Below are 23,653 nucleotides of genomic sequence, written 5' to 3'. Positions count from 1 at the left end.
CTTCATTCTCAATAGATTTTTTTTTTGGTCTTTCCTCTTTTCCCCTGCTGGCCCAACAGTGGGATCGATGGGTTCAGGAATTAGGTATGTGTGTACGTGTGTACACACACACACACACACACACACACACCTTTTAAAGGGTGAAGGGTAAGGGGATCTTCTAGAGCAAACTCAGCCCGATAAAGAGAGAGGCTTTTTTTTATTTAAACAATATAGAAGTTTACTATAGAGCTAAGCGATTATATTAGCAGAATCTGAATTTATTAAACACAGGGTCCAGAATCTCCAAAGTTGTATTTTACCTTAATTTAATCTAGGTTAAATCTTCTGTAGCTGCACTTAGCAGATCAAGGGAAGCCCTGTTCTAGTTACCAACAAAGGTAGTCACCAATTCTGATCATGGATACAAAGTGCATATTGTTAAGTATCTTGCAAAGCCAGGCGTGGTGGATAATTGGACAAGGCGGAGGTCACAAATGCACCCAACTCTTTCCTCACTTGGTAGAAATCAGATTTTTGTTTAAAATGTCATTTTTGATGTAGGCATCCAATGCTGAAATGCTAATGTCTCCATAGAAATGTTTTCTGTCACATGCCTTGACATTTCATAGCATTTGCATAAAATGGAACGCAATCCGCAATAGGAAAAGAACAGGTTAAAGACTCTTTGTATAAATATTTAAGTTAGCAGGGCCCAATGAAGGACCTAGATGAAGCAATCTCAAAACTGATGGTGATTATCTTGGAGAACTCACGGAGGACTGGTGGGATCCCAGAGGACTGATGAAGGTCAAACATAAGATCTATCTTTATGAAGGGGAACAAAAGAGGACCTGGGAAATTACAGGCCAGTCAGCCTAACTTCAATTCCTGGAATGATACTGGAACAAATTATTTTTTAACAATCTATTTGTAAGCACCTAGAGGATAATAGGGTTATACGGAATATCCAACATGGATTTGTCAAAAACAAATCATGCCGAACCAACCTAATTTTCTTCTTTGACAGGGTTACTGGCCCAGTGGATGGTAGGGAAGCCGTAGATGTGATATGTCTTGATTTTAGTAAGGCTTATGGCACAGCCTCTCATGCTGTTCTCATAAGCAAACCAGGGAAATGTGGTCTAGAAAAAATAGGCGCAAAACTGATTGAAAGCCCATACTCAAAGAGTAGTTATCAATGGTTCACTGTCAAACTGGGAGGATCTATCTAGTGGGGTCCTGCAGGGGTCTGTCCTGGGTCTGGTACTATTCAATATTTTTATTTAATGATTTGGATAATGGAGTGGAGAGTATGCTTATAAAAGATGTGGATGACACCAAGCTGGGAGGGGTTGCAAGTACTTTGGAGGATAGGATTAGACTTCAAAAGGACCTTGACAAATTGGAGGATTGTCTGACATCAACAAGTTGAAATTCAGTAAAGGCAAGTATAAAATATTTAACTTAGAAAGGCAAAATCAAATGCACCACTACAAAATGGGGAATAACTGGCTATGTAGTAATACTGCTGAAAAGGATCTGGGGGTTGTTGTGGATCAGAAATTACATATGAGCCAACAGTGTGATGTAGTTGTGAAAGAAAGGGATATCATTCTGAGGTGTATTAACAGGAATGTCATATCATACATGGGAGGTAATTGTCCTAATCTACTAAGCACTGATGAGGCCTCAGATAGAGTACTGTGTCCAGTTCTGGGTGGCACACTTTAAGAAAGATGTAGGCAATTGGGAGTCCAGAGATGAGCAAAACAATACAATGATAAAATGTTTTGAAAATCTGACCCGTGAAGAAAGATTAAAAAAAAATTGAGCAAATTTAGTCTGGAGAACACAAGACTGAGAGGTGGCCTGATACCAGTCTTCAAATATGCTAGGACTGTTATCAAGAGGATAGTGATCAATTGTTCTCCATGTCCACTGAAGGTAGGCCAAGAAGTAATTGGCTTAATCTGCTAGGGAGATTTAGGTTCCATATTAGGAAAATCTTTCTAACTCTAAGGATTGTTAAACACTGGAGTAGGTTTCCAAGGGAGGTTGTGGAATCCCCGTCCTTGGAGGTTTTTAAGAACAGGTTAGACAAACACCTTTCAGCGATGGTCTAGGTATACATGGTCCTGCCTCTGTGCAGGGGGATGGACTAGATGGCCTTCTGAGGTCCCTTCTAGCCCTCCATTTTTATGGTTTTAAAATTAAAATAGTAAACAGCTCTTACATCTTTATTTCCAATTCAATCTATTCTTGTATTTATAGTATCATCTGAGATACTTGTATGAAAGGCTTTATAGGCAGAGATGAGAAAAAGGCTGTGCAAAACTGAGTAGAGCAATGCTTACACGTCATGACAATGGAGTGTAACAGGGATGGACTAGATTAAAAGAAAGAGGCTGTAATTAAAAGCAATGACAATCTAAATAAATGTTCCTTCAGCCTATTAACTGTGAGGAGAGAAAGCAAGCATGCAAGATTGCAGAACGGGAAAGAATCATAAGAATCTGCAGTTACAGATGAAAAAGATTTGTTAGGTCATTCAGTTCATCTCCCTGCAAATGCAGGATTAAAGGGACCACATTTCAGTTTCTGTCTCAGGGTAGAACAAAAAAGAGGGTTTTAAACAGAGCTATGAAGATGGGGTATTGTCAGTGATTTCAGTAGTCTCAAAATTCTCCTCCAAGACATGTATTTCCTTCGTGGGCATAAAGCTGACTATTCCCCTAAGGTTTTTTTTTTAAATTAAATTGCTACAGCAAGTGATGTTAAAAGAAAAATAATAGCCACATCATGTTCATTCTGCTTGTAAACAAATCAATGCATTTGTAAAGAGAGACAAAATACACCACCAACAGGGACCTGTGTGTGTGTCTTTGAAGTGTCTCCCTGCTGTAGTACTCCATTTTCACAAGGAAGAATATTAAGGGTGCACCTATACAGGGATAAAAGACATGCGGCAAGGCCACGGATGGCACGGCTGCAGCTAGCCCGGGTCAACTGACTTGGGCTTACAAGGCTCTTGCTATGCAGCCAAAAATTGCTGTGTAGATTTTCAGGCTTGGGCTTGCGGGGTCCCAGAGCTTGGGCCCAAGCCTGAACATCTACACAGCAATCTTTTTTTTTCAGCATGCCTGAGTCAGCTGTCCCATGCCAGCTGTGGGTTTTTTTTATCCCTGTGTAGACGTAGCCTAAGGCTACATCTACACTTCCACAGCTGTAGCGGAAAAGCTACGCTGCTCCTGCAGTGCAATAATGTACACACTTCCTACATTGACAGAAGTTTTCCCATTCAAGTCATTAATCCACCTCTCCGACAGGTGGCAGCTCGGTTGACATAAGAATTCTTTTGTCAACCTAGTTGCATCTACACAGGGGGCTAGTTCAACCTAACTACATCATACAGCATGCAATATTTTTCACAGCCCTAAGCAATATAGTTAGGTCACTCTAATTTTTCAGTGTAGTCCTGGCCTAAGAGAATGATTCCTTATCCTCACACCAAAAAAGGAAAACTGTCTACGGTGATTTTATGGCCTCTTTGTAAGGTCTAATGGGTTTTGAACCAAGGCCTAGCAAGCTGTCAGGCAGCAGATGGCGCTATGCTGCCACCCAGCAGCAGCTATGATCAGCTTATGCTTCACTACCCATGACCTACTGTGGACACAGACCATGGGAAGTGCTACCTCCTGGCTCCCCACCTATATAAACCCAAGGGGCATTCCAAGAAGTGTCCAGGCAACAGTGTGGATCTCCTGTAGTTGCCACAGCCATTCCTGCACCCTGTTCTGTGACCTTGGCTTGATTTAGACTTCGCCTCCTGACCTGGACCCTGAAACCTGACTCTGACTCTGATCCTTAGTATCGACCCTGGCCTGGAACTTGACTGTGAACTCTTCTGCTACTCTGACTCTGGTCTGACCCTGCTCTGGCTACTATTGTCAGGATCCCAATACCCTTACTACCCTTTTCAATGTCTGATTTGATAGCAAAGTCTCCATGGCCTAATTTATGCAAATTGAATCAATTATTCATGTAGCGGAGCAACAGCATACACACACACACACACACACACACACACACACAAAATATCGCAAGGATGAGAGTATCCAAATTACACTATAAACACGTTATGACATGTAGCATTTCCTGTTGGATTACTAGCTATTTCCACACACATTTGTTTCCCTCTGAAACATTCTGTCCATTATGTTGTTTATCATCTTGATTTTTTGGAGATTACATTAATTTGCCCTTTTTGAAATGTGTCACGTTAACAAGGGTAAAGTGAACCTTCGATCCATAAACAGACGTGTAGTCATTTTTTTGAAAATGTGAACTCCTGATTGAACTTTACTCCCGAGCGTGTCCACAATCTGTGAACTCGCTATCTCTTCACCTTCCCTTGAATAACGTCATTTATCATAGTTGGTTGGAAACTTTAGGACCATAATCAGCTCTTCTCTTTTTCTCTCATTTCCTCTTGTTGGGAGCCAAGGATATGGCAGATAACATGCACTGGCTATTTGGTTTTCACCACATTAACTTGAACAAATATTGAGGACACACAAACTCCAGTAAGCGTTTAAAATAATTGTAATTGATTTTTTGAAGGAAATGTATTTTATGCCAAAAACATGAGAGAAACTTGGTATAAATGGTTTGTACTTATCCTAGTAATGGTACCAGCATCAGCAAGACCTAGGGGTATCACTTGTCTAATTGCCAGCAGCATCTTTAACTAGACCCTTCACTTTTACAAAAGTGCAGGGGTGGGGTTCTACACTTTCTACAAGTTTGTGAGATTGTGTAACCTATTTAGCCCGTATTTTGATCAGTTAAACTAACTCCAATGAAATCAGTGGAGTTATTCTGGATTTTCCCAGATGTTCAGAAACACCACCTTTTCTCTACCTCAACCCTACTTTTGTCCCTGCTCTTCTCCTACTGCGTATAGTATTTCACAAGGGTGAATAAGAATTCCCTGTTTATGGAACAAATGTTCCTAATTTTATGAATAATCAGGATAAGTGACAGTGAACAGAACTATACAGAGAATATTGTGTGTGGAAACACAGTGATAAACTGACATAGGTAACATTTTGTCTTTAAACTTCTGTACCCAGAAAGATAATGGAGCAGATAATGAAGCAAACAATTTGCAAACATCTAGAAGATAATAAGCTGATAAGTAACAATCAGCATGGATTTGTCAAGAACAAATTGTGTCAAACCAACCTGACAACCTTCTTTGACAGGGTAACAAGCCTTGTGGATGGGGAGAAGTGGTAGACATGGTATATCTTGACTTTAGTAAAGCTTTTGATACTGTCTCGCATGACCTTCTCATAAACAAACTAGGGAAATGCAACCTAGATGGAGCTACTATAAGGTGGGTGCAACACTGGTTGGAAAACCGTTCCCAGATACTAGTTATCAATGGTTCAGTCATGCTGGAAGGACATAACGAGTGGGGTTCCACAGGGATCAGTTCTGGGTCCGGTTCTGTTCAATATCTTCATCAATGATTTAGATAATGGCATAGAGAATACACTTATAAAGTTTGCAGAGGATACTAAGATGGGAGGGCTTGCAAGTGCTTTGGAGAATAGGATTAAAATTCAAAATGATCTGGAAAAATGGTCTGAAGTAAATAGGATGAAATTCAATAAAGACAAATGCAAAGTACTCCATTTAGGAAGGAACAATCAGTTGCACACATACATAATGGGAAATGACTGCTTAGGAACGAGTACTGTGGAAAGGGATCTGGGGATCATAGTGGACCATAACCTAAATATAAATCAACAGTGTAATGCTGTTGCAAAAAAAGCAAACATCATTCTGGGATGTATTAGCAGGAGTGTTGTAAGCAAGACACGAGAAGTAATACTTCCACTCTACTCCACGCTGATTAGGCCTCAACTGGAGTATTGTGTCCGGTTCTGGGTGCCACATTTCAGGAAAGATGTGGACAAATTGTAGAAAGTCCAGAGAAGAGCAACAAAAATTATTAAAGGTCTAGAAAACATGACCTATGAGGGAAGACTGAAAAAAATGGGTTTGTTTAGTCTGGAGAAGAGAAGACTGAGAGGGGATATAACAATTTTCAAGAACATAAAAGGTTGTTACAAGGAGGAGGGAGAAAATTTGTTCTTCTTAACCTCTGAGGATAAGACAAGAAACAATGGGCTTAAATTGCAGCAAGGGAGGTTTAGGTTGGACATTAGGAAAAAAATTCCTAACGGTCAGGGTGGTTAAGCACTAGAATAAATTGCCTAGGAAGGTTGTGGAATCTCCATCATTGGAGGTTTTTTAGAGCAGGTTAGACCAGGGGTTCTCAGACTTTTGTACTGGTGACTCCTTTCAGACGGCAAGCCTCTGAGTGCGATTTCCCCCCCCCCCCCCCCCATACATTAAAAACACTTTCATATATTTAACACCATTATGAATGCTGGAGGCAAAGCGAGGTTTGGGGTGGAGGCTGACAGTTCGTGACCCCCCCATGTAATAACCTCATGGCCCCTTGAGGGGTCCCGACCCCCAGTTTGAGAACCCCTGGGTTAGATAAACACCTGTCAGGAATGGTCTAGATAATACTTAGTCCTGCCATGAGTGCAGGGGACTGGACCAGATAACCTCTCAAGGTCCCTTCCAGTTCTATGATTCTATTGCAGCTACTGGACAGAATGTTTTCACTTTGTTTGATCTTTACCCTGTCAATGGATAATCAGATTGCATAACCCAGACCAGGGAGACTTTCATTGGAAAACTGGACAATGAAAAGTTGCCACAAAACTCATTTATTATAGGTATTTGCATAAATTACACTGAGCACCTGTTCTACTCCTTTTTTTCCCCTGTTTATATGATATGAAAAGAAGTCAGACTTCTCATTTGGAGTGAATGAGATGAAAGTGGAAAAGAGTTTGACGACACTGGGAACCAGGCTCTGATGAAAAACAGAGGTAACTGTGCTGGCATGAACAGCAAACTGACAGTTAAGAATTCAGTACAGCATGGAATGTTTCTCAGAATTACTTTCCTATAAATAGGGTTTTGGCATCTTCAGAGCCATAGATGGGGAAGGACCACTAGATCATCTTGTCTTACCTCCTGTATATCACAGGCCACCAACACCACACAGCAACCTGTTCACTAAACCGAACAATCTGTTATTCCTTTCAGAAGTTCAGGGATCAGGATGAGCCTAAAGTTATGCCTGAGTTTTAGTTACAGAATTGAGTGGCTTAGCAATTGAACTGCAGGGTATTTAAGAGTGAACTGTAATCACTGAACTTGGGAGTGAAGAAGTTTGAGCACCGTCTGTTAACCCTGCAGCAGCAGTTAATCAGAGAACAGTTGCTATTCAAAGAGTTGTCAGGACCCAAGCCAAGGCTGTGTGGATGAGATGCATGCCACATGCTACATGTGCCATACTGACACAGTGGTCCTCAAACACAAACGTTAACAAAGCCAGGTTAACTTCAGTCCCACTCAGGAATAAAAGTGTGTGAGGTGTGTGGAAAGTTTTTCCTAATATGTAACCTAAATCTCCCTTGCTGCAGATTAAGCTAATCACTTCTTGTCCTACCTTCAATGGACATAGAGAACAGTTGATTGCCCTCCTCTTCATAACAGCCCGTAACACATTTGAAGACTATCAGGTTCCTCCCTCAGTCTCTTTCTCAAGACTACACATGCCCAATGTTTTTTAAATATTTCCTCATAGGTCAGGTTTTCTAAACTTTTTATATATTTTTTTCTCCTCTGGACTCTCTCCCATTTGTCTGCATCTTAAAGTATAGCACCCAGAACTGGACACAGTACACCATCTGAAGCCTCACCAGTGCTGAGTAGACCAAGACAATTACCTCCTGTGTCTAATGACACTCCTGTTCATACACCCCACGGTATGAGCCATTTTTCACAACTGCATCCCATTGTTGGCTCATATTTAATTTGTGATCCCCAATAACCCTCTCCTCCTTTTCAGCAGTACTACTGTCTAAACAGTTATTCCCCATTTTGTAGTTGTGCATTTGATTTTTTTCCCCTTCCTAAGTGAAATACTTTGCACTTGTCTTTACTAAATTAATAATGGCAGAGAAACAAGCAGGTCTAGTGAACTGAGCACAGGCCAGGGAGCCAGGATGCCTGAGTTCTATTCCCAGTTTTAATGCGTTTGCTCATCCTGGTTTACTGGGTCACATTTTGGAGGGTTTTGCATCTCATGTACATCCTGCCCTGAGCAGTCTCATCTGATTCCCACAGCAATGGGCTGCAGTAGAGATTAAATTTCCTAAGCACTGTTTCCTTTTTGGAAAATTGTGCATCAGATCCATCCTCTAGCTTCCTGGTCAGTTTGGGGCTGGGCAGAAGCACAATCATTCTCTTGCATAGTGCTTGTCATGATTGATCTCAAAGCACATCACAAATTCAATGCTTTTGATCAGTATCAATGTTCCCAAGAGGCCACACAATGGGAAGGTCATAAACTTTCAGAAGGCAGCCAGGGAAGAGTTGTGGATATGCAGAGATGGGTTGGGAACCTAGAGGTGTGTGGAAGAAGGAAGCAGAGGATGTCCCAGACATGTTCCTTTGCATGGGGGATCCCAGTAACCTATGACAGAGGTTCTCAAACTTCATTGCACCATGACCACTTCTGACAATAAAAATTAATACATGACCCCAGGCTGGGGGACTGAAGCCTGAGCCCCACTGCCCTGGGCTGAAGACCTTCACCTTTGGCCCCAGGCAGGGGGACTCCCTATCTGGGGCCCCAACAAGTCTAATGCCAGCCCTGGCAACCCCATTAAAATGGGGTTGTGACCCACTTTGGTGTCCTGACCCACCGTTTGAGAACCACTGACGTACAGCCATCTGGATCTCAAAAGGGAAGGTGTTCGGCTGGAAGATCATATGGATAAAGGCTCTTCTAACAGGAAAAGATGATCAAAACTTGTTCACTTCACTGGGCAAATAAAAAATCAAGCACTGAAACCTCTCCTCTGCATACATATTTTTGCCAGTTATTTGGTGGTACATGATATGGGGACAGAATACCTACAAGGTCAGGGATCAGCGTTTGCTCCCTTCTGGAGGATACAGGGAGGTAAAAACAGCATTAGTTCCTGCAGATTCCCACTCTGTTAGCAAACTCATTCAGGGCATAGGATGAAGCATTAGCACCAAGGTTCTTTGTGGCACAGGGAGACCCAAAAATAACAAACAGAGGCTGGCTCCTTGTGAATGCCCCAGCCTTCTATGGATACTCTGAGACTCTGGATCTCCTAGATCTCAGGACATCTCGGGGGACTGAAAGGCCACAACACTGCTCACTCTGAAATGACGCAAATCCTGTCTCTATGACCATGTCATGCCTCAGAAACTCTGCAAAAATGAACTCTGGCTTTTCCAGGGAGGTTATTATTTAATCTCATATTTATTGGGTTTAGTGATATTTTAATAATGTACTTAGACCTCCAGATTACTTTAGAAAACTTCAATACTTTCCCCTTAGGTTAAAGAAGCTCAGCAATTTTCCCTAAAATGGATCACTGCAGACAAGTTATACTTACAATTTCACCAGAGAGACAGGAGCTTTTGAACCACTTTTGAAATGGGATCTTAGATTTAAAAGTTTGTCCATAATGTTATGTAATATAATCTACATACGTGGCTGGAATTTCAGTTCCCCGGTTGGTCCTGATAGAGGACTTCCTTGCTGTTGCTTCCTCTGTTCCATCTGTTGTACAACCTGATGGGTAGGACGGGGGGGAAAAACAAGAGGGGTCTGAGAACTCAGCAGCATCAGCTTCCTTTCACCTTGCATAATTCAACGCTTTTGACAGTATGTACACTCATTACATATGATCTTCACCAGTGAAAACATACAGAGTTCAGCTTCACTGGTGTAATCTGGAGTTATAGGTTGTACCCTGTTGCAGGAAAAATGAATTTAAAATTCATTTGCAGCCCTCATGGCTCATACACTACCTAAAGAGACAATGACTCCAGAAGTAACACTACTTTGCCTTTTGGAAATTCAGCAAAAGGCTCAGCAAATGGGAGGAATCCTCCTATTACAATGACAGCACCTGCTGAAGTTCCTGTTTCTGAGCCTGAAGCTGGTCATGCTGTTTCTGTAGCTCTTCCTTCTGTTGTTGAAGATCTTCTGCCTTCTTCAGGAGTTCATTTTCCTGCTGCAAAATATGTGTTTCAAATTCCTTCAGCTCCTCTTCGGTGAAGACCTGCTGTTGATCCAATGTCTGCAAGAAAACGTAGAGAACTAAGAACCTTCACACAGGAATAATAAAAATACAATTTGCAAAAGGAAATTAGTAATCTTCACAATGCTATGGCTACGAGATGGATTCTAAAATTCACCAATACAGAAAGTGTTGGTTTGATACTTCCAAAAATATATTGTACCGTGAAGGAATTCCTCACTTCTACTTATGAGGAAATAGTTTGAATCCTGCTCAAAATGTGGGACGAGGTGGAAAAAAATCACTTCTGCTTCTAATTGAACTCTGTCCTCCATCCAAGGAAATCCATAGCCAAAATGTTTGTTTTCTGTTTCAAAGGCCTGTGCAAGTAACAGGCTTTCAGATAATCCACATGATGACACAAGACCTATTCAATTTATGTTCTTAAATACCTAGATGATGTTTTATTTAGCTAATGCCTCTAACCATGGCACATAGGCACATACCAAGGAGGAGGAAAATTTGAAAAGTCAGAGACAAACATGACACTTAGTTTCCTGATTAGACTGATAGTAACAGTACAGTATGTTCCACCTGGAACATGCTATTATTACCTCCCAGCTATCTGGCTCCAAAAATTCTTTTTTCTCTGTAGCTTTCAGGAACTCGTGTAAAGTTACTAACCGGTCCTTGTTGACGTCGATCTAGTTAAAGCAAAAATAAAATGTAACACATCTTTGACCAATACAAGACACTTTGAGGGGGCTGAACCTACATTTATAAAGCAACTTAATCATGTGATTGTTTTTTCATCTTAAACCAGACCTATTTTCATTTTCAAGTGCAAACCTGCAACTTTTTTCAATTGGTTTTGATTCTGCTTTCCTTTCCAAATGCTTGCTTTACTACTGTCTCTCTCACTGGAATGTCTTACTAAGACATTAATGCAGGATTAAGTTGAACACAGTCTTATGTTTCTGAGCTGTGCCAACTGCAAGCCAGGATTTCTAATACATCTATAACCTCGATATCTAGGATTTAGTTCTCTTGGCCTTTCAACTCCAAAAGAAGCTCATACTAAACGCTGACTGAAAACTTGCTGCCAATAACTGTGATCCATCCTAACCTTCCATTTTAGTAGCAGGAAACCAGTTAAACTGTCCCAGAATCCTTCCTTCAGGGCCTCCCTCTGACTAATAGAAGCACAACCTCAATGCACTCCTCAAGCTTTAGGGAGAACAGCTGGGTGTAGAAGTGCTGTTGCTGGTGGACACCAGCTCTATAGAGCATCATCCCTTCCCAACACCCCTGGGAAATATCTGCAAGAATGAATGTTGACATACGTTTCTGTCAGACTCCTTGTGAAGTTGGGGGAGGGCTGGATACAGGCAAGAAAGCACTGACAAAATTGTTCAGCTTGGAGCTGTTCTGACACATGTATAAGGCAGGCTAAGGGAACAACACAGAGGCCAGCCCTGTGCTACTCCATGCCCCAGGATTCACAGGTAATATCTGTGGATCCTGGGACATCTGTAGAGATCTCCAGGCCTGCTCCACAGCATGATTATTCTGGAACTCAGGAAATGGGAACATGGACTTTACCAAGCAATTTTATCTATCCAGCATCTTGTCTGAGTGATGACAAGAGATTGCAGCATAGTATGCTTTGAATTAATTGTATGCCTGTGAAGCAGTATAGAGTAAAATGGGCAAAATTTCCCTCTGCTGTACCTGGGCAACCTCGCTGACTTCAGTAGGATTGCACAGGTACAACAGAGCCGGATTTGGCCAGCTCTGTTAACCTTCAGACCACACCTCATTCATAACATGCTCTCTCATTCTTAGCCTTTCTTCTTCCATTTCCACCATATCATCCTCTTCATTTTTGGGATCATATACTTTCTCCAGCTGAAAATAAATGTAGTAAACATTAGCTGAAAGAAAGGACTGCTTACTCAGAATAGAGCACATTTGAGACAATAATGTAAAATGTTGCTTAAAAACAAAGCTTCACCAATTTGAACCAGCCCTGACATTGATATGCTTTTGCATTACATTTAGCTGTGGCACTTTTGACTGAACAGTAAATCTGAAGGGAAATAATTGTTCTAGGTAAAGAAATAATTGTATTTTAGCATAATTTTAAGCAGAAAGTGAGCTTTTCAATGGTATGAAGCCAGTTGTTAATTCAAGTGGACTACTGTAATGTCCTCTACACAGGATTATATTTTAAATTCACATGGAAATCTAGACCCCGATCCTATGATTGCCTTAGTGCAGGCGAGGAGCCCAACTGACTTCAATCAAACCCCATGTGGGCACAGAGGTGGGACCATATGAGGTCAATTGCAGGACCTGGGTGTAAATCTGGTCCTGAACCCAGTGTCCATTTGTTAAGTGGTGCCTCTTTTTGTGTGTATTGTTGTTCTCAGGAATTGAAAGATGCATCCATCGTACACCTCTACAAGAGGAAAGGAAATCGAAAAGTCTGCGACAATCATAGAGGAATATCATTGCTTTCCAGCGCAGGCAAGATCCTTGCACGAGTGTTGCTGAATCGCCTGATTGACCACCTGGAACAGGGTCTATTACCCGAGACACAGTGCGGCTTTCGTAAAGAGCGTGGCACTGTGGACATGATCTTCGCAGTCCGACAGCTCCAAGAGAAGTGTCAAGAGCAGAATCGTGAACTGTACACCATCTTTGTGGATCTCACTAAGGCTTTTGACACTGTCAGTCGTGAAGGTCTGTGGCGTATCATGTCGAAGTTTGGGTGCCCTGATAGATTCATCCTGATGGTACGTCAGTTCCACGACGGCATGACGGCTCGTGTTCTGGACGACGGAGAAGCTTCAGAGGCCTTTCCCGTCACAAATGGCGTCAAGCAAGGGTGTGTGTTGGCACCGACCCTGTTCAGCATGATGTTTTCAGCCATGCTGTCAGACGCCTTTCAGAACAGTTCCTTGGGAGTCAGCCTGAGATACAGGACTGATGGGAAACTGTTCAACCTGCGAAGACTCCAGGCTGTCACCAAGATAAAGGAGACTGTGCTACGAGACCTCCTTTTTGCTGACGATTGTGCCCTGAATGCTGGATCAGAGCAGGAAATGCAAGCCAGCATGGACAAATTCGCAGCAGCATGCGATAACTTTGGCTTTCTTATCAACATAAAGAACCGAAGTGATGCACCAGCCAGCTCCGAAAGCCCAACACCAAGAGCCCATCATCACAGTGAAGGGGCAAAAGCTGCAAGCAGTGGACCAATTTACATACCTTGGCAGCACCCTCTCCCGTGCAGTGACAATTGACATCGAGGTCAACTGCAGAATCGCCAAGGCAAGCTCTGCATTTGGCGGACTGCTGACCAACGTGTGGGACCGCCGTGGAATAAGCCTTGCTACAAAGCTTAAAGTCTACCGAGCAGTAGTGCTAACTACCTTGATGTATGCCAGTGAGACCTGGACTGTATACAGGAGGCACGCTAGGCAATTGAACCACTTCCACACGACTTGCCTCCGCAGACTTCTGAGGATTCGGTGGCAGGATAAGGTGCCTGACACAGAAGTCCTTTCCAGAGCAGGCCTGCCATCAGTTTACACTCTGCTTATGAAAGCCCAGACACGCTGGGCAGGCCATGTTGTGAGGATGCCAGACCACCGCATCCCCAAACAGCTCTTCTATGGTGAGCTGTCTCAAGGAAAGCGATCGCACGGGGGACAAAAGAAGCGATACAAAGATACGCTGAAAGCCTCTCTTAAGTCCCTGGATATCGACATCACCTCCTGGGAAACCCTGGCACAAGACCGATCGACATGGCGTACGCTGATCCACCAAGGCTGCCAGACATCTGAAGCTAGAAGGATAACACTAGCACAAGAGAAGCGAGCACTCCGTAAAGCCAGAGCTGCAAATGTTGTAACAGTGGTGCCCACGCATGTCTGCCCGACATGTGGCAGAACATTCCGTGCCCGTATTGGCCTTACCAGCCATTTGCGGACGCACTGTGGACAGCTCACAACCTGATAGATGTTAAGGTCTTCTTCGAAAACGATGGACGAACATCATCATCATTGTTGTTCTGTACTCCTTGACCTGCACTGGCTAACTATAGTTTTTGGAGTGGATTTTTCAGATTATGGTTCTAATTTACAAAACCATAAGTGGTTGGCAAACACCCATCTAAAAGACTGCCTCTCTCCCCATTGGGAGCCCCACCGGTATAGGAGAGGAGGCTACTGGCAAGGTGCTCTCTGTAAGGGCAGCACAGTTTAGAATTCACTCTACTTTGGTCCATAATAGCCTGAGTTTGTTAACCCTGAGGGCATGTTGTCAGGTCCATCTCCGCTCACTGGCTCATGAGAGTCTGTGGCAGAGCAAGATATTGAACCCACGACTCCTGAATCCCAGCCCTCTGCCTTAATCGCTAAACCATTGTTTCTCTCCCTTACTGGTGTGCTGAATAATTTTAGAGTGTCAAGGTCACTCAGACCTGGGGATAAATGTTCTTGTTCATAGTCTAAATCAAAATAAAATAAGTAAATGTCCCTTTAGAAAGAGAGGGGACGCATCAATATATTGAATGCTCTGAAATGTTCCTTTTTTTTTTTTTTACCTCTTTAGTAAACAGGGCCTCTAATTCTTGCTCATCCAAGAAGCCATCGTTATTGACATCTAGAAAAGTACAAGAATTGAAAATATTCAGTAAATACAGAAGATAATGAATACAGTAGTTCACAATGGGTCAGATAAGCAGATGCCAGCAGAGTCTAGAGTGGATTAACCTCTGTACCTAATAAGATGCTGAGTACAGAGTATGACATGGAGATTATGCCACTTAACCATAAATCAGGCCATGGTTGGTCTGCACTGGATTTCTGGCAACTTGGATATTTACTTATGATCAGATAAGGCTGCAAGGATTCCGCTAACTCTCAAATAAGAAAAGCTAAAAGGCATCTAAAGCTAAAAGAAACTGCTAACCAAACAGATCATAATGGGGCTCTAGGCCCTCTGTCTTTTGGGGGGATTTATTATTTTCATTTTGGGGGGATTATTTGTAGCAATTTTTGAGTTTTATGTAGAAGTCCAAAAATGGGGTTTTTTTCAGGGCTTTCTTCTTCTATATACTGTAATCTCTTTGTAATGTTCTCTAGTGTGCTTTAACATAGTACTGTTTCAAACAGCACTATGCTGAAGTGCATTAGGAAACCTTTGGTGTGCACTGTTAGGATCTACACAGATTCCTGTAGTCTGCATTACTGCTCTATGTAAACAAACCCTTAACTACAAGTAACCATTTCTGGTGTTATTCCTGTGTCTATTGGATAAACACTGATTTCATTTTTGGGGCAGGGTGTGTTTTTTATTGGTGTTTATTGGTTAAAACCTAAAATAAGAATACCCAGGCCACTCCTCAGTAAGGTATTGCTCAACATGAGAAAAGGTAGCTGTACCTGGGCAAGATTTGTAAATATATCCCAGACCACCAGGAACCTGTGGAAAAGTTTGGCTAAATGTATGGAAGTTTCTCCAAGCAAATTACAGAATTCTGCTGACTGCTATATAAATACTCCATCCTCCCAGTTTAACATGAGTTTGGCAAGGCAAGGAAATTTATTAAATATTTGGTAACTGTAGATCGGTAACTCATGCTATGTGACGATCCGTTCTTAATCTGCATATTATATGATACTTTCAGGGCCGGCTCCAGGGTTTTTGCCGTCCCAGGCGGCGGGGGAAGGTATGATCGCGATCGGCGGCAGTTCCACTGCGCCGCTTTCTTCTTCGGTGGCAATTTGGCGGCAGGTCTCTCTCTCCGAGAGGGACCGAGGGACCCACTGCCGAATTGCCACCAAAAAGCCCAACGTGCTGCCCCTTCCCCTTGGCCGCCCCAAGCCCATGCTTGCTGGGCTGGTGCCTGGAGCCGGCCCTGGATACTTTAATGGTTGAGAGAATGTCTAGTCTAATTCAAATAAGTGTTTATATACTATTTAAGTTAGCTGCATCAGAGAACTTATATGTTAATTTTTAATGAGAAGAACTGGCTATTTCTGTTTTGGTGAAACTGACACAAAAGAAGAAGCTATAGGCTCTACTTAGATTCCTAGGAGAAAAGAAATAAAATCTAATACTTTTTTGAATGTGAAGTAGAGTGGCTAAATTGCATAGGACTTTAATATACTCATAAACCAGGATTAAAAAAGGTCAGGCAGACAGTTCAGAAATTCTTTGCTTTAGTTGGAGCTGGCATTAGTTTCAGCTTGTGCATTTTTTTTCCCTTTGTGAACTGGGTGAGTCAAAACCAAAACCAAACCTAGTTTCCTCCATTTGTTTCTGTTCAGCCTTTCATTAAACCATCAGCATAATGCCAGGCACATCCAGCTGCATCAAGTAAGGGCCTGCCTACACAGTAGGGTAATGTGCTGTACAAGAGTGTTATTTCTAAAGCGTACTAAGATGATGTACATTTATTGAAAGATTTGAAACACTACTACATTAAAGCATACCAGAGAACCTTTAGCGTACACCAGCAGGGTCTATACAGCCCCTCTTCTCAGGCTGCCTCCCTGCTCTAGAGGGAAAGAATAGCTCTCAATGGCTCCTGGTTCTTAATACCATCCCACCACTGCCTACCATGTCATAGGTTTATTCCCCACTTTGAACTTTAGCGTTCACAAGATGGGGACCTGCATGGACTCCTCTAAACTAAAATCCTAGTTTAGATCTGGTTCTCGCTGCCACCAGTCAAGTTTTAAGTGTCTGAGACACTCCCTGTTCCCCCAAAACTTTCCCTGGGGAACACAGATTCAAACCTGAATCTCAACACAAAGGGAAACAAACCATTTCCCTCCTCCCCTCTCCAAGTGCTTAGGAGAGATACCTGATTCAAACTCCTTGAATCTCAACACAAAGGGAAACAACCCATTTCCCCCCTCCCCTCTCCTAGTGCTTAGGAGAGATACCTGATTCAAACTCCTTGAATCAACCAAAGAGGGATTCACTTTTCCCCCTCCCCTTCCCCTGAAAATCCAAACAAGGGAAGAAATCAATCAAGTTCTAAAAAGAGAAGATTTTATTAAAGAAAGAAAAAAAAGTACACTATCTCTGTTTACCAGGATGCAAAAATACAGGGTCTAACTTATAAAAACTGGAGAGACTTCCCCCTCCCTCCTCCTCAGAATAATCAGTAACAGCAACAGAAATAAAGAATTCTTCCAGCAAACACACAATTGCAAATAAAGAAAGCAACTCAAAAGACTAATCCGCCTTTTTAACTAATACTCACTATACTGGATAGTAGGAAATACTCCAGGAGAACTTGGAGACATGTCTGGCCTCTCTTAGATCCAAAGAGAGCACACAACTCAAACAAAGAACACAGACAAAGCCTTCCTTCCACAGAGATTTGAAATTATTCTGTCCTTTGATTGGTCCTCTGGTCAGGTGTTCATCAGGTTACTGAGCTTGTTAACCCTTTACAGGTAAAAGAGACTTTAACCCTTAACTATCTGTTTATGACACTACTACATTAAAGCATACCAGAGAACCTTTAGCATACACCAGCAGGGTCTATACAGACCAATTAATGCACAACACATTAATGCGCTTTAGAAATCAGCTGCCATAGAGCACATTATCCCACTGTGCAGATGAGGCCTAAGTGCCTTTGCATACAGCTCAGCAGTGAAGTAGTTAAGTGATGAGATTTAGGGATGTGAACACCCTATTAAGATCAATGGGCAAAGCTTACACCTCTCTGCTACCGTTTCAAGTTCTGGCTGCAGAAACCAGAAATAGTAAAGGCACCTTTATTTATTTTTTAGAGGACCGTGACCGTCCCTGAAGGAGCCCAATTCTCTGTGCTTTTCCGGAGGTAGAACAGGTGTGGGCAAACTACGGCCTAGGGGCTGCATCCAGCCCTTCAGATGTTTTAATCCGGCCCTCGAGCTCCTGCCGGGGAGTGAGGTCTGGGGCTTGCGCTGCTCCCGCCAGGGAGCAGGGTCGGGGGCTTGCCCCACGCCGCGCATGCCATGGCTCTGCGTGACTCCCAGAAGCAGCAGCATGTCCCCCCTCTGGCTCCTATGCGCAGAGGCAGCCAAGGGGCTCGGCATGCTGCCCCCACCCCAAGCGCCACCCCCGCACCTCCTATTGGCCGGGAATCGCGGCCAATAGGAGCTGCAGGGGTGACGGATGGGGCAGGATGCAGAGCTGCCTGGCTGTGCCACCACATAGGAGCCGGAGAGGGGACATGCCGCTGCTTCCGGGAGCTCCTTGAGGTAAACACTGCCCGGATCCTGCACCCCTGACCCCCTTCCGCACTCCAGCCTCCTGCCCCAGCCCTGATCCCCCTCCTGCCCTCTGAACCCCTCGGTCCCAGCCAGGAACACCCTCCTGTACCTCCAACCCCTCATCCTCAGCCCCACCCCAGAGCCCATACTCCCAGCCGGAGTCCTTGCCCCCCGCTTCCTTCCACACACCCTAACCCTAAATTTTGTAAGCATTCATAGCCCGCCATACAATTTCCATACCCCGATGTGGCCCTTAGGCCCAACCCTGCAGTAGAATGAGCCACACTCTGTTTACTGAGCTAGACTGAGATGGTGGAACTGCAAGTTCATTCATACAGTCCTTCTGTGGCTCATCCTGATGGCGTAGTTTGTGGGCAAAATGACAACTAAAGACTTTCCCCCTAAAAAAAAAATTACCTGGCAACTGAAGAACCAGCTGTGTTTTTTAAACCTACTGCCACATACAATTATTGCATTCCTCTTGGAGATACATGAGCTCTTTTTTAAAATATAACCTGTTTGTAGCGGGGTGGTTACCCGCTCCTGCCCTTTGGGGCTTGAAACAGCCCAGGAGAGGGCTGGGACGGGGAAGGGAGCAAAGCCATGGCTGATTGGGGGAAGTGGCTGCAGCTGGGGCCACGCCCCAAACAGACTAACCAGGCCTTATAAGAAGGCCTGGGCAGCCAGAAGCTCAGGAGTGGCTCTCTGCTTGTAGAGAGAAGGGCCTGGCTGCTAGGGAGCTGAGAAGGGTACTGGGAGTGGAGCAGGGCTGGGGGAAGGCTAGAGGAGCTGAGGTGCTCCAGCCTGGAAACCCCCCAGGCTGCAGGCCTAGCTGAGGGCCTAAGACCAGTGCTGGGGCTGCAGAGGGGCAGCCCAACTATAGAGAGAGGCAGCAGGTCCAACCCAACCTTGCCTGTGATGAGTGGTGTATACTGCAGCCTGCCCCAGGGAGTGGGAGTAGATAGTGACTGGCAGTAGCCATACACTGAGGTGGGTGGGGGTTCCCCTGGGTGGGGAGACCCAGAGTGTGAGGGTACTGCCAGGGGGGCAGCAACCCAGAGAAAGGGGCACTGGGGTCCTGGAAGGGACATGAGGGGCCAGTGGCAGCAGGACACCAGCCTGCAGGGGGTGCTCCAGGATGCTGGAAGAGCTGATGACCAGCAGGAGGCGCTGCAGGGGTGAGTTGATTCCCTTACACTATTGAATTTTTACATTGCTCCACTTGAGAGTGTAGCAGTACAATAGTACATTCACCCAATGTGGTGGTAAGTGCTCTTGCATGAACAGTTTGAACTTGACAAAACTGCTGATTTACTCCTTTTTGTCCTTCTGGACTCATCCAAATAGCTGGTGTGACCAGATTTTTCCCAACAGATGATAACACCTTCTAAACAAATAGATAATGCAAGAATCAATTGATTTACACCTTTTTAACTAAATCTAATCTCTTACCATGTAACTTGAAAAATGTCTTTGGATTGAAGTCATTAGGATCCAGCCCATCCGACTCCTCCCACACCTCTTTCAGTTGGTCTTTGCTTCCCTGTAGATTGGTTACAAATAGAAATCACTCAAAGTAATGACATGTAATTTTATTGCCCTAAACTGGAGTTAAAGTTTCTCAAAAAGGCTTTTCAAAAACCTTTGGAATGGCCCTGCTTTATAGGCCTAATCCAAAGCCCACAGAAATCAATGAGTCTTCTTCCATTGACTTCAATGGGTTCTGAGTCAGGCTCTATGTTGTCACAAGGCAGAGGGGTTGAGCATACTCCGACTCTGGGGAAAAGGAACCCCTGGAATTGCTTTGCACAGCCCCTCATTTAGGAACTATGTCTAAAGTGAATTTCAGTCTACTCTTATTGCCCAGAGGGAAGGTAGCTGTAATGTTGGGATTTGCAATGTAAACATGGGTGGTGCAGAATAATCCTGAATAATCTCTGGTGTCTTTATGAGCAAGCATTTTGCCAGTATATCACATTGCTGTATACCAAACACAGCAAAGATAACAGGTATCTAGGGTAGGGTTTTCTAAAGCGCCCAGGACTGGTTTCTCTCTTTCCATCAAATTCAGTGGTAAAACTCTCGCTGATTTCAAAGGGAGCAGAGTTTGAGCCTTTTGAAAATCCCATCCACAGAGTATTAGTCTTTATTCCCCATTTTAATGCTGATCATATGTGAATGAACAAGGTGTTATCCAGGCCTGTTTTGTTATAAGCCGTTACCCTTTGGTATGCAAAGCTTTCTCTAGCAGGATAAGAAACGTGTAAACACTGTATCCTTACAGGATGATTGACTTTGGGATGATCTCCATGCTTTTTCTTCATCTCCTCATATTTGGATTCCTCTTCCCGTCTCTTCTCTTCATCCAGTGTTTTTAAATATTCTCTCCTTTCATGTTCCTTCATCATCTCGTATTTCTTAAATTCATCGTGGCGTGTCTTGTCATAGTTTTCCAGGTCACTTGTAGCCTACAAGAAATGTTTATGCTGAAAAGACTGTATTGCTTAGAAGTGTGAATGACTGGCCATATTGCCATTACTTTGCCAAACACGAGGTAAACTAATTGGGGATCATCTTTCAACAGAGTGTAGCATAATATCCGCCTCTCCCCACTCTACTTGTTCAGCAAAAGCAATCACTTTCACATAATTTAATATTCTAGGAATCAACTGAGTTGCATTCCACACTCATGCATTGGTTTAAGAGGAGGCAGTAATGCACCCTTACTCTCCTCTGTAGGCTACCCACGTTGTACATAGGGCCATTACTCTCCATCCCACACTGATGGGCAGAGACTGGAGAATAGACAGTTTCGACCCCTTTCTCCCTACATATGTTTCAGCCAGTGCAGCTGAACTGGCATGGTGAGGGAAATAAGATGCACCAGGTACAAGGCTAGCACAGTGCACTTCCTCCAGGAGCTAAGAGGTAGCAGGTACCAAACATCAGAGGATTTAACACCTGGGAGGGAGAGGAGTTATTTTAAGCTAAGGGTTAATGTTGGCACAAGAACAAATGGATATAAACTGGCCCTCAGCAAGTATAGGCTTGAAATTAGACAAAGGTCTCTAACATCAGAGGATTGTAGTGCTGGAACAGCCTTTCAACAGGAGTAGAGAGGGGCAAAAAAACGAAATTGTTTGTAGACTGAGCTTGATACATTTATGGAGGATATGGTACGATGAGACCCATTAGCAAATAACTCCTATGGCCAGAGATGGGGCATTAGATGGGGATGGCTCTGAGTTACTACAGACAATTCTTTCCCAGGTGTCTGGCTAATGGGTCTTGCCCACATGTTCAGGGTCTAACCGATCGCCATATTTGGGGTTGGGAAAGAATTTTCCCACAGGTCAGATTGGCAGAGACCTTGGGGGCTTTGGACCCTCTTCTGTAGCATGGGGGACAGGTCACTTGATGGTATGAATTAGAGTAAATGGTGGATTCTCTGTAACTTGGAGTCTTTTAAATCAAGATTTTAGGACTTCAGTAACTCAGCCAGAGGTTATGGGCCTATTGCAGGAGTGGCTCGGTGGGGTTCTATGGCCTGTGATGTGCAGGAGGTGAGACTAGATGATCAGGATGGTCCCTTCTGGCCTTAAAATCTATAAGACTCTCGGGTGTCCCTTGCTCAGGGTTCATAGCAACTCTACAATCGAGCCCTTAACCTGTAACGACAGATTACTTTTAATACTGTGAGTGAAAATGGATAATATTTGAAAGTCTGTGTTAAGGCTCATCTATGTGGAAAATTCTCAAATAGCTATTTCCTGATTAACTTCACGTGTGGACATTGACTCTAGAATAAGAGTGCTTTATTATGAATCAGCGTAATCCATTTTAAAATAGTAAATGCTACTGTTATCACTCCCGGTGTTTGTTCCAGGATACAAATGTCTATGGTTTACCGCAGGGTTTAGTGAACAAACATGGAGTCACATGTCAGGGATGGTCTAGGTAATGCTTAGTCCTACCATGAGTGCAGGGGATTGCACTAGATGACCTCTCAAGGTCCCTTCTAGTCCTACAATTCTATGTTTGTGGACTATCCAGACTTATATTTACAATCATGTAAATTAATCTGAATAAACTGATTGCCAATTAGAGTTGAAACAGGACCACATGCCCAGTCCAGACATACCCTTATGGGGGGTTAGTTAATGCAGACTTGCTTATGCTTGGAAGCAGTTTGCAGCTTGTTAGTTTTCAGTTTTTGATGTTAATGTATTTAATAGTATTAAAGAAAGTTCAGCTTTCTCATGCTGTCCCCTAAAGGATGTTCAGATTCACCTGATACTGCCTCTCCAATTATTTAGAGTTCATCTCTGAAATTCCCCACATTTTTCAAAACAATTATAGAGGAAATGGCCCCCTAAGGTATCCCTTAAATTGTGTAGTTCCAGCTGGTAAATGAAAGCAGACAAAGGTGGAATGGTTTAAGAACAGAAAGAACTGCTAGTTAAGAACTTCCCTCTCTCCCTATCAATCAAAATTTTTTCTGAAATGATGCTCCTAACTGGTAAGATTTTTGGAAAGTTTCTTAAGAGTAAATTAGGAGGAGCATTTTAACTCACCAAATTCTCCGTGCAAAAACATTCAACCAGCTTCTAATGTCAGATGTACAGTGCTACGTGCTGCATACCTGAGGTTAAAATCTATCTTTCCACGAGAAGCAATTTTTCACTATTGAAAAAAGCCATGCTGCGCACTCAGCCAAACTGCATCTCACTGATGTGTCAGCTGAGCAAGAACCACACCTGTGATTGATATTTATTTAATCTCTACCAGACCCACTAAGTGCCCATTAAGCAACTTTTAGTATCGATATCTGAAATTCAATTGTGTTGTGGTATTGCAGCTTGCCATACACAAGATAGGTCCAGAAATCTATATGGCCATTTTGAAAGGAGCAATTGTTACCTTGTATCAAGGATCGGCAATGCCCTGGCGGGCCAGGCCGGTTTGTTTACCTGCCATGTCCACAGGTTCGGCTGATTGCAGCTCCCACCGGCTGTGGTTTGCCGTTCCAGGCCAATGGGGGTGGCGGGAAGCGGTGGCCAGCACATCCCTCGGCCCGCACCACTTCCCAGAGCCCCCATTGGCCTGGAGCAGTGAACCATGGCCAGTGGGAGCTGCGATCGGCCGAACCTGCAGACGCGGCAGGTA

General features: G+C 43.5%; 1 protein-coding gene across 1 annotated transcript in view; it reads right to left on the bottom strand.

The window, feature by feature from the left end:
• The window catches only part of NUCB2 (nucleobindin 2), a 56,844-nt gene that overhangs the window by 4,439 nt on the left and 28,752 nt on the right, over window positions 1–23,653 (bottom strand). Inside the window, exons 6-12 of the mRNA XM_045013949.1 lie at window positions 20,770–20,955; window positions 19,940–20,030; window positions 14,812–14,870; window positions 12,015–12,107; window positions 10,814–10,903; window positions 10,089–10,259; window positions 9,667–9,748 (exon numbers count right to left, since the gene is read on the bottom strand). Of these exons, the coding sequence (XP_044869884.1) occupies window positions 9,667–9,748; window positions 10,089–10,259; window positions 10,814–10,903; window positions 12,015–12,107; window positions 14,812–14,870; window positions 19,940–20,030; window positions 20,770–20,955 (772 nt within the window). The remainder of the gene's footprint in view (window positions 1–9,666; window positions 9,749–10,088; window positions 10,260–10,813; window positions 10,904–12,014; window positions 12,108–14,811; window positions 14,871–19,939; window positions 20,031–20,769; window positions 20,956–23,653) is intronic.

Source organism: Mauremys mutica, chromosome 4, assembly GCF_020497125.1.
Source record: "Mauremys mutica isolate MM-2020 ecotype Southern chromosome 4, ASM2049712v1, whole genome shotgun sequence".
NCBI classification, from domain to species: domain Eukaryota; kingdom Metazoa; phylum Chordata; order Testudines; family Geoemydidae; genus Mauremys; species Mauremys mutica.
This window is presented reverse-complemented; position numbering and strand designations above follow the sequence as displayed.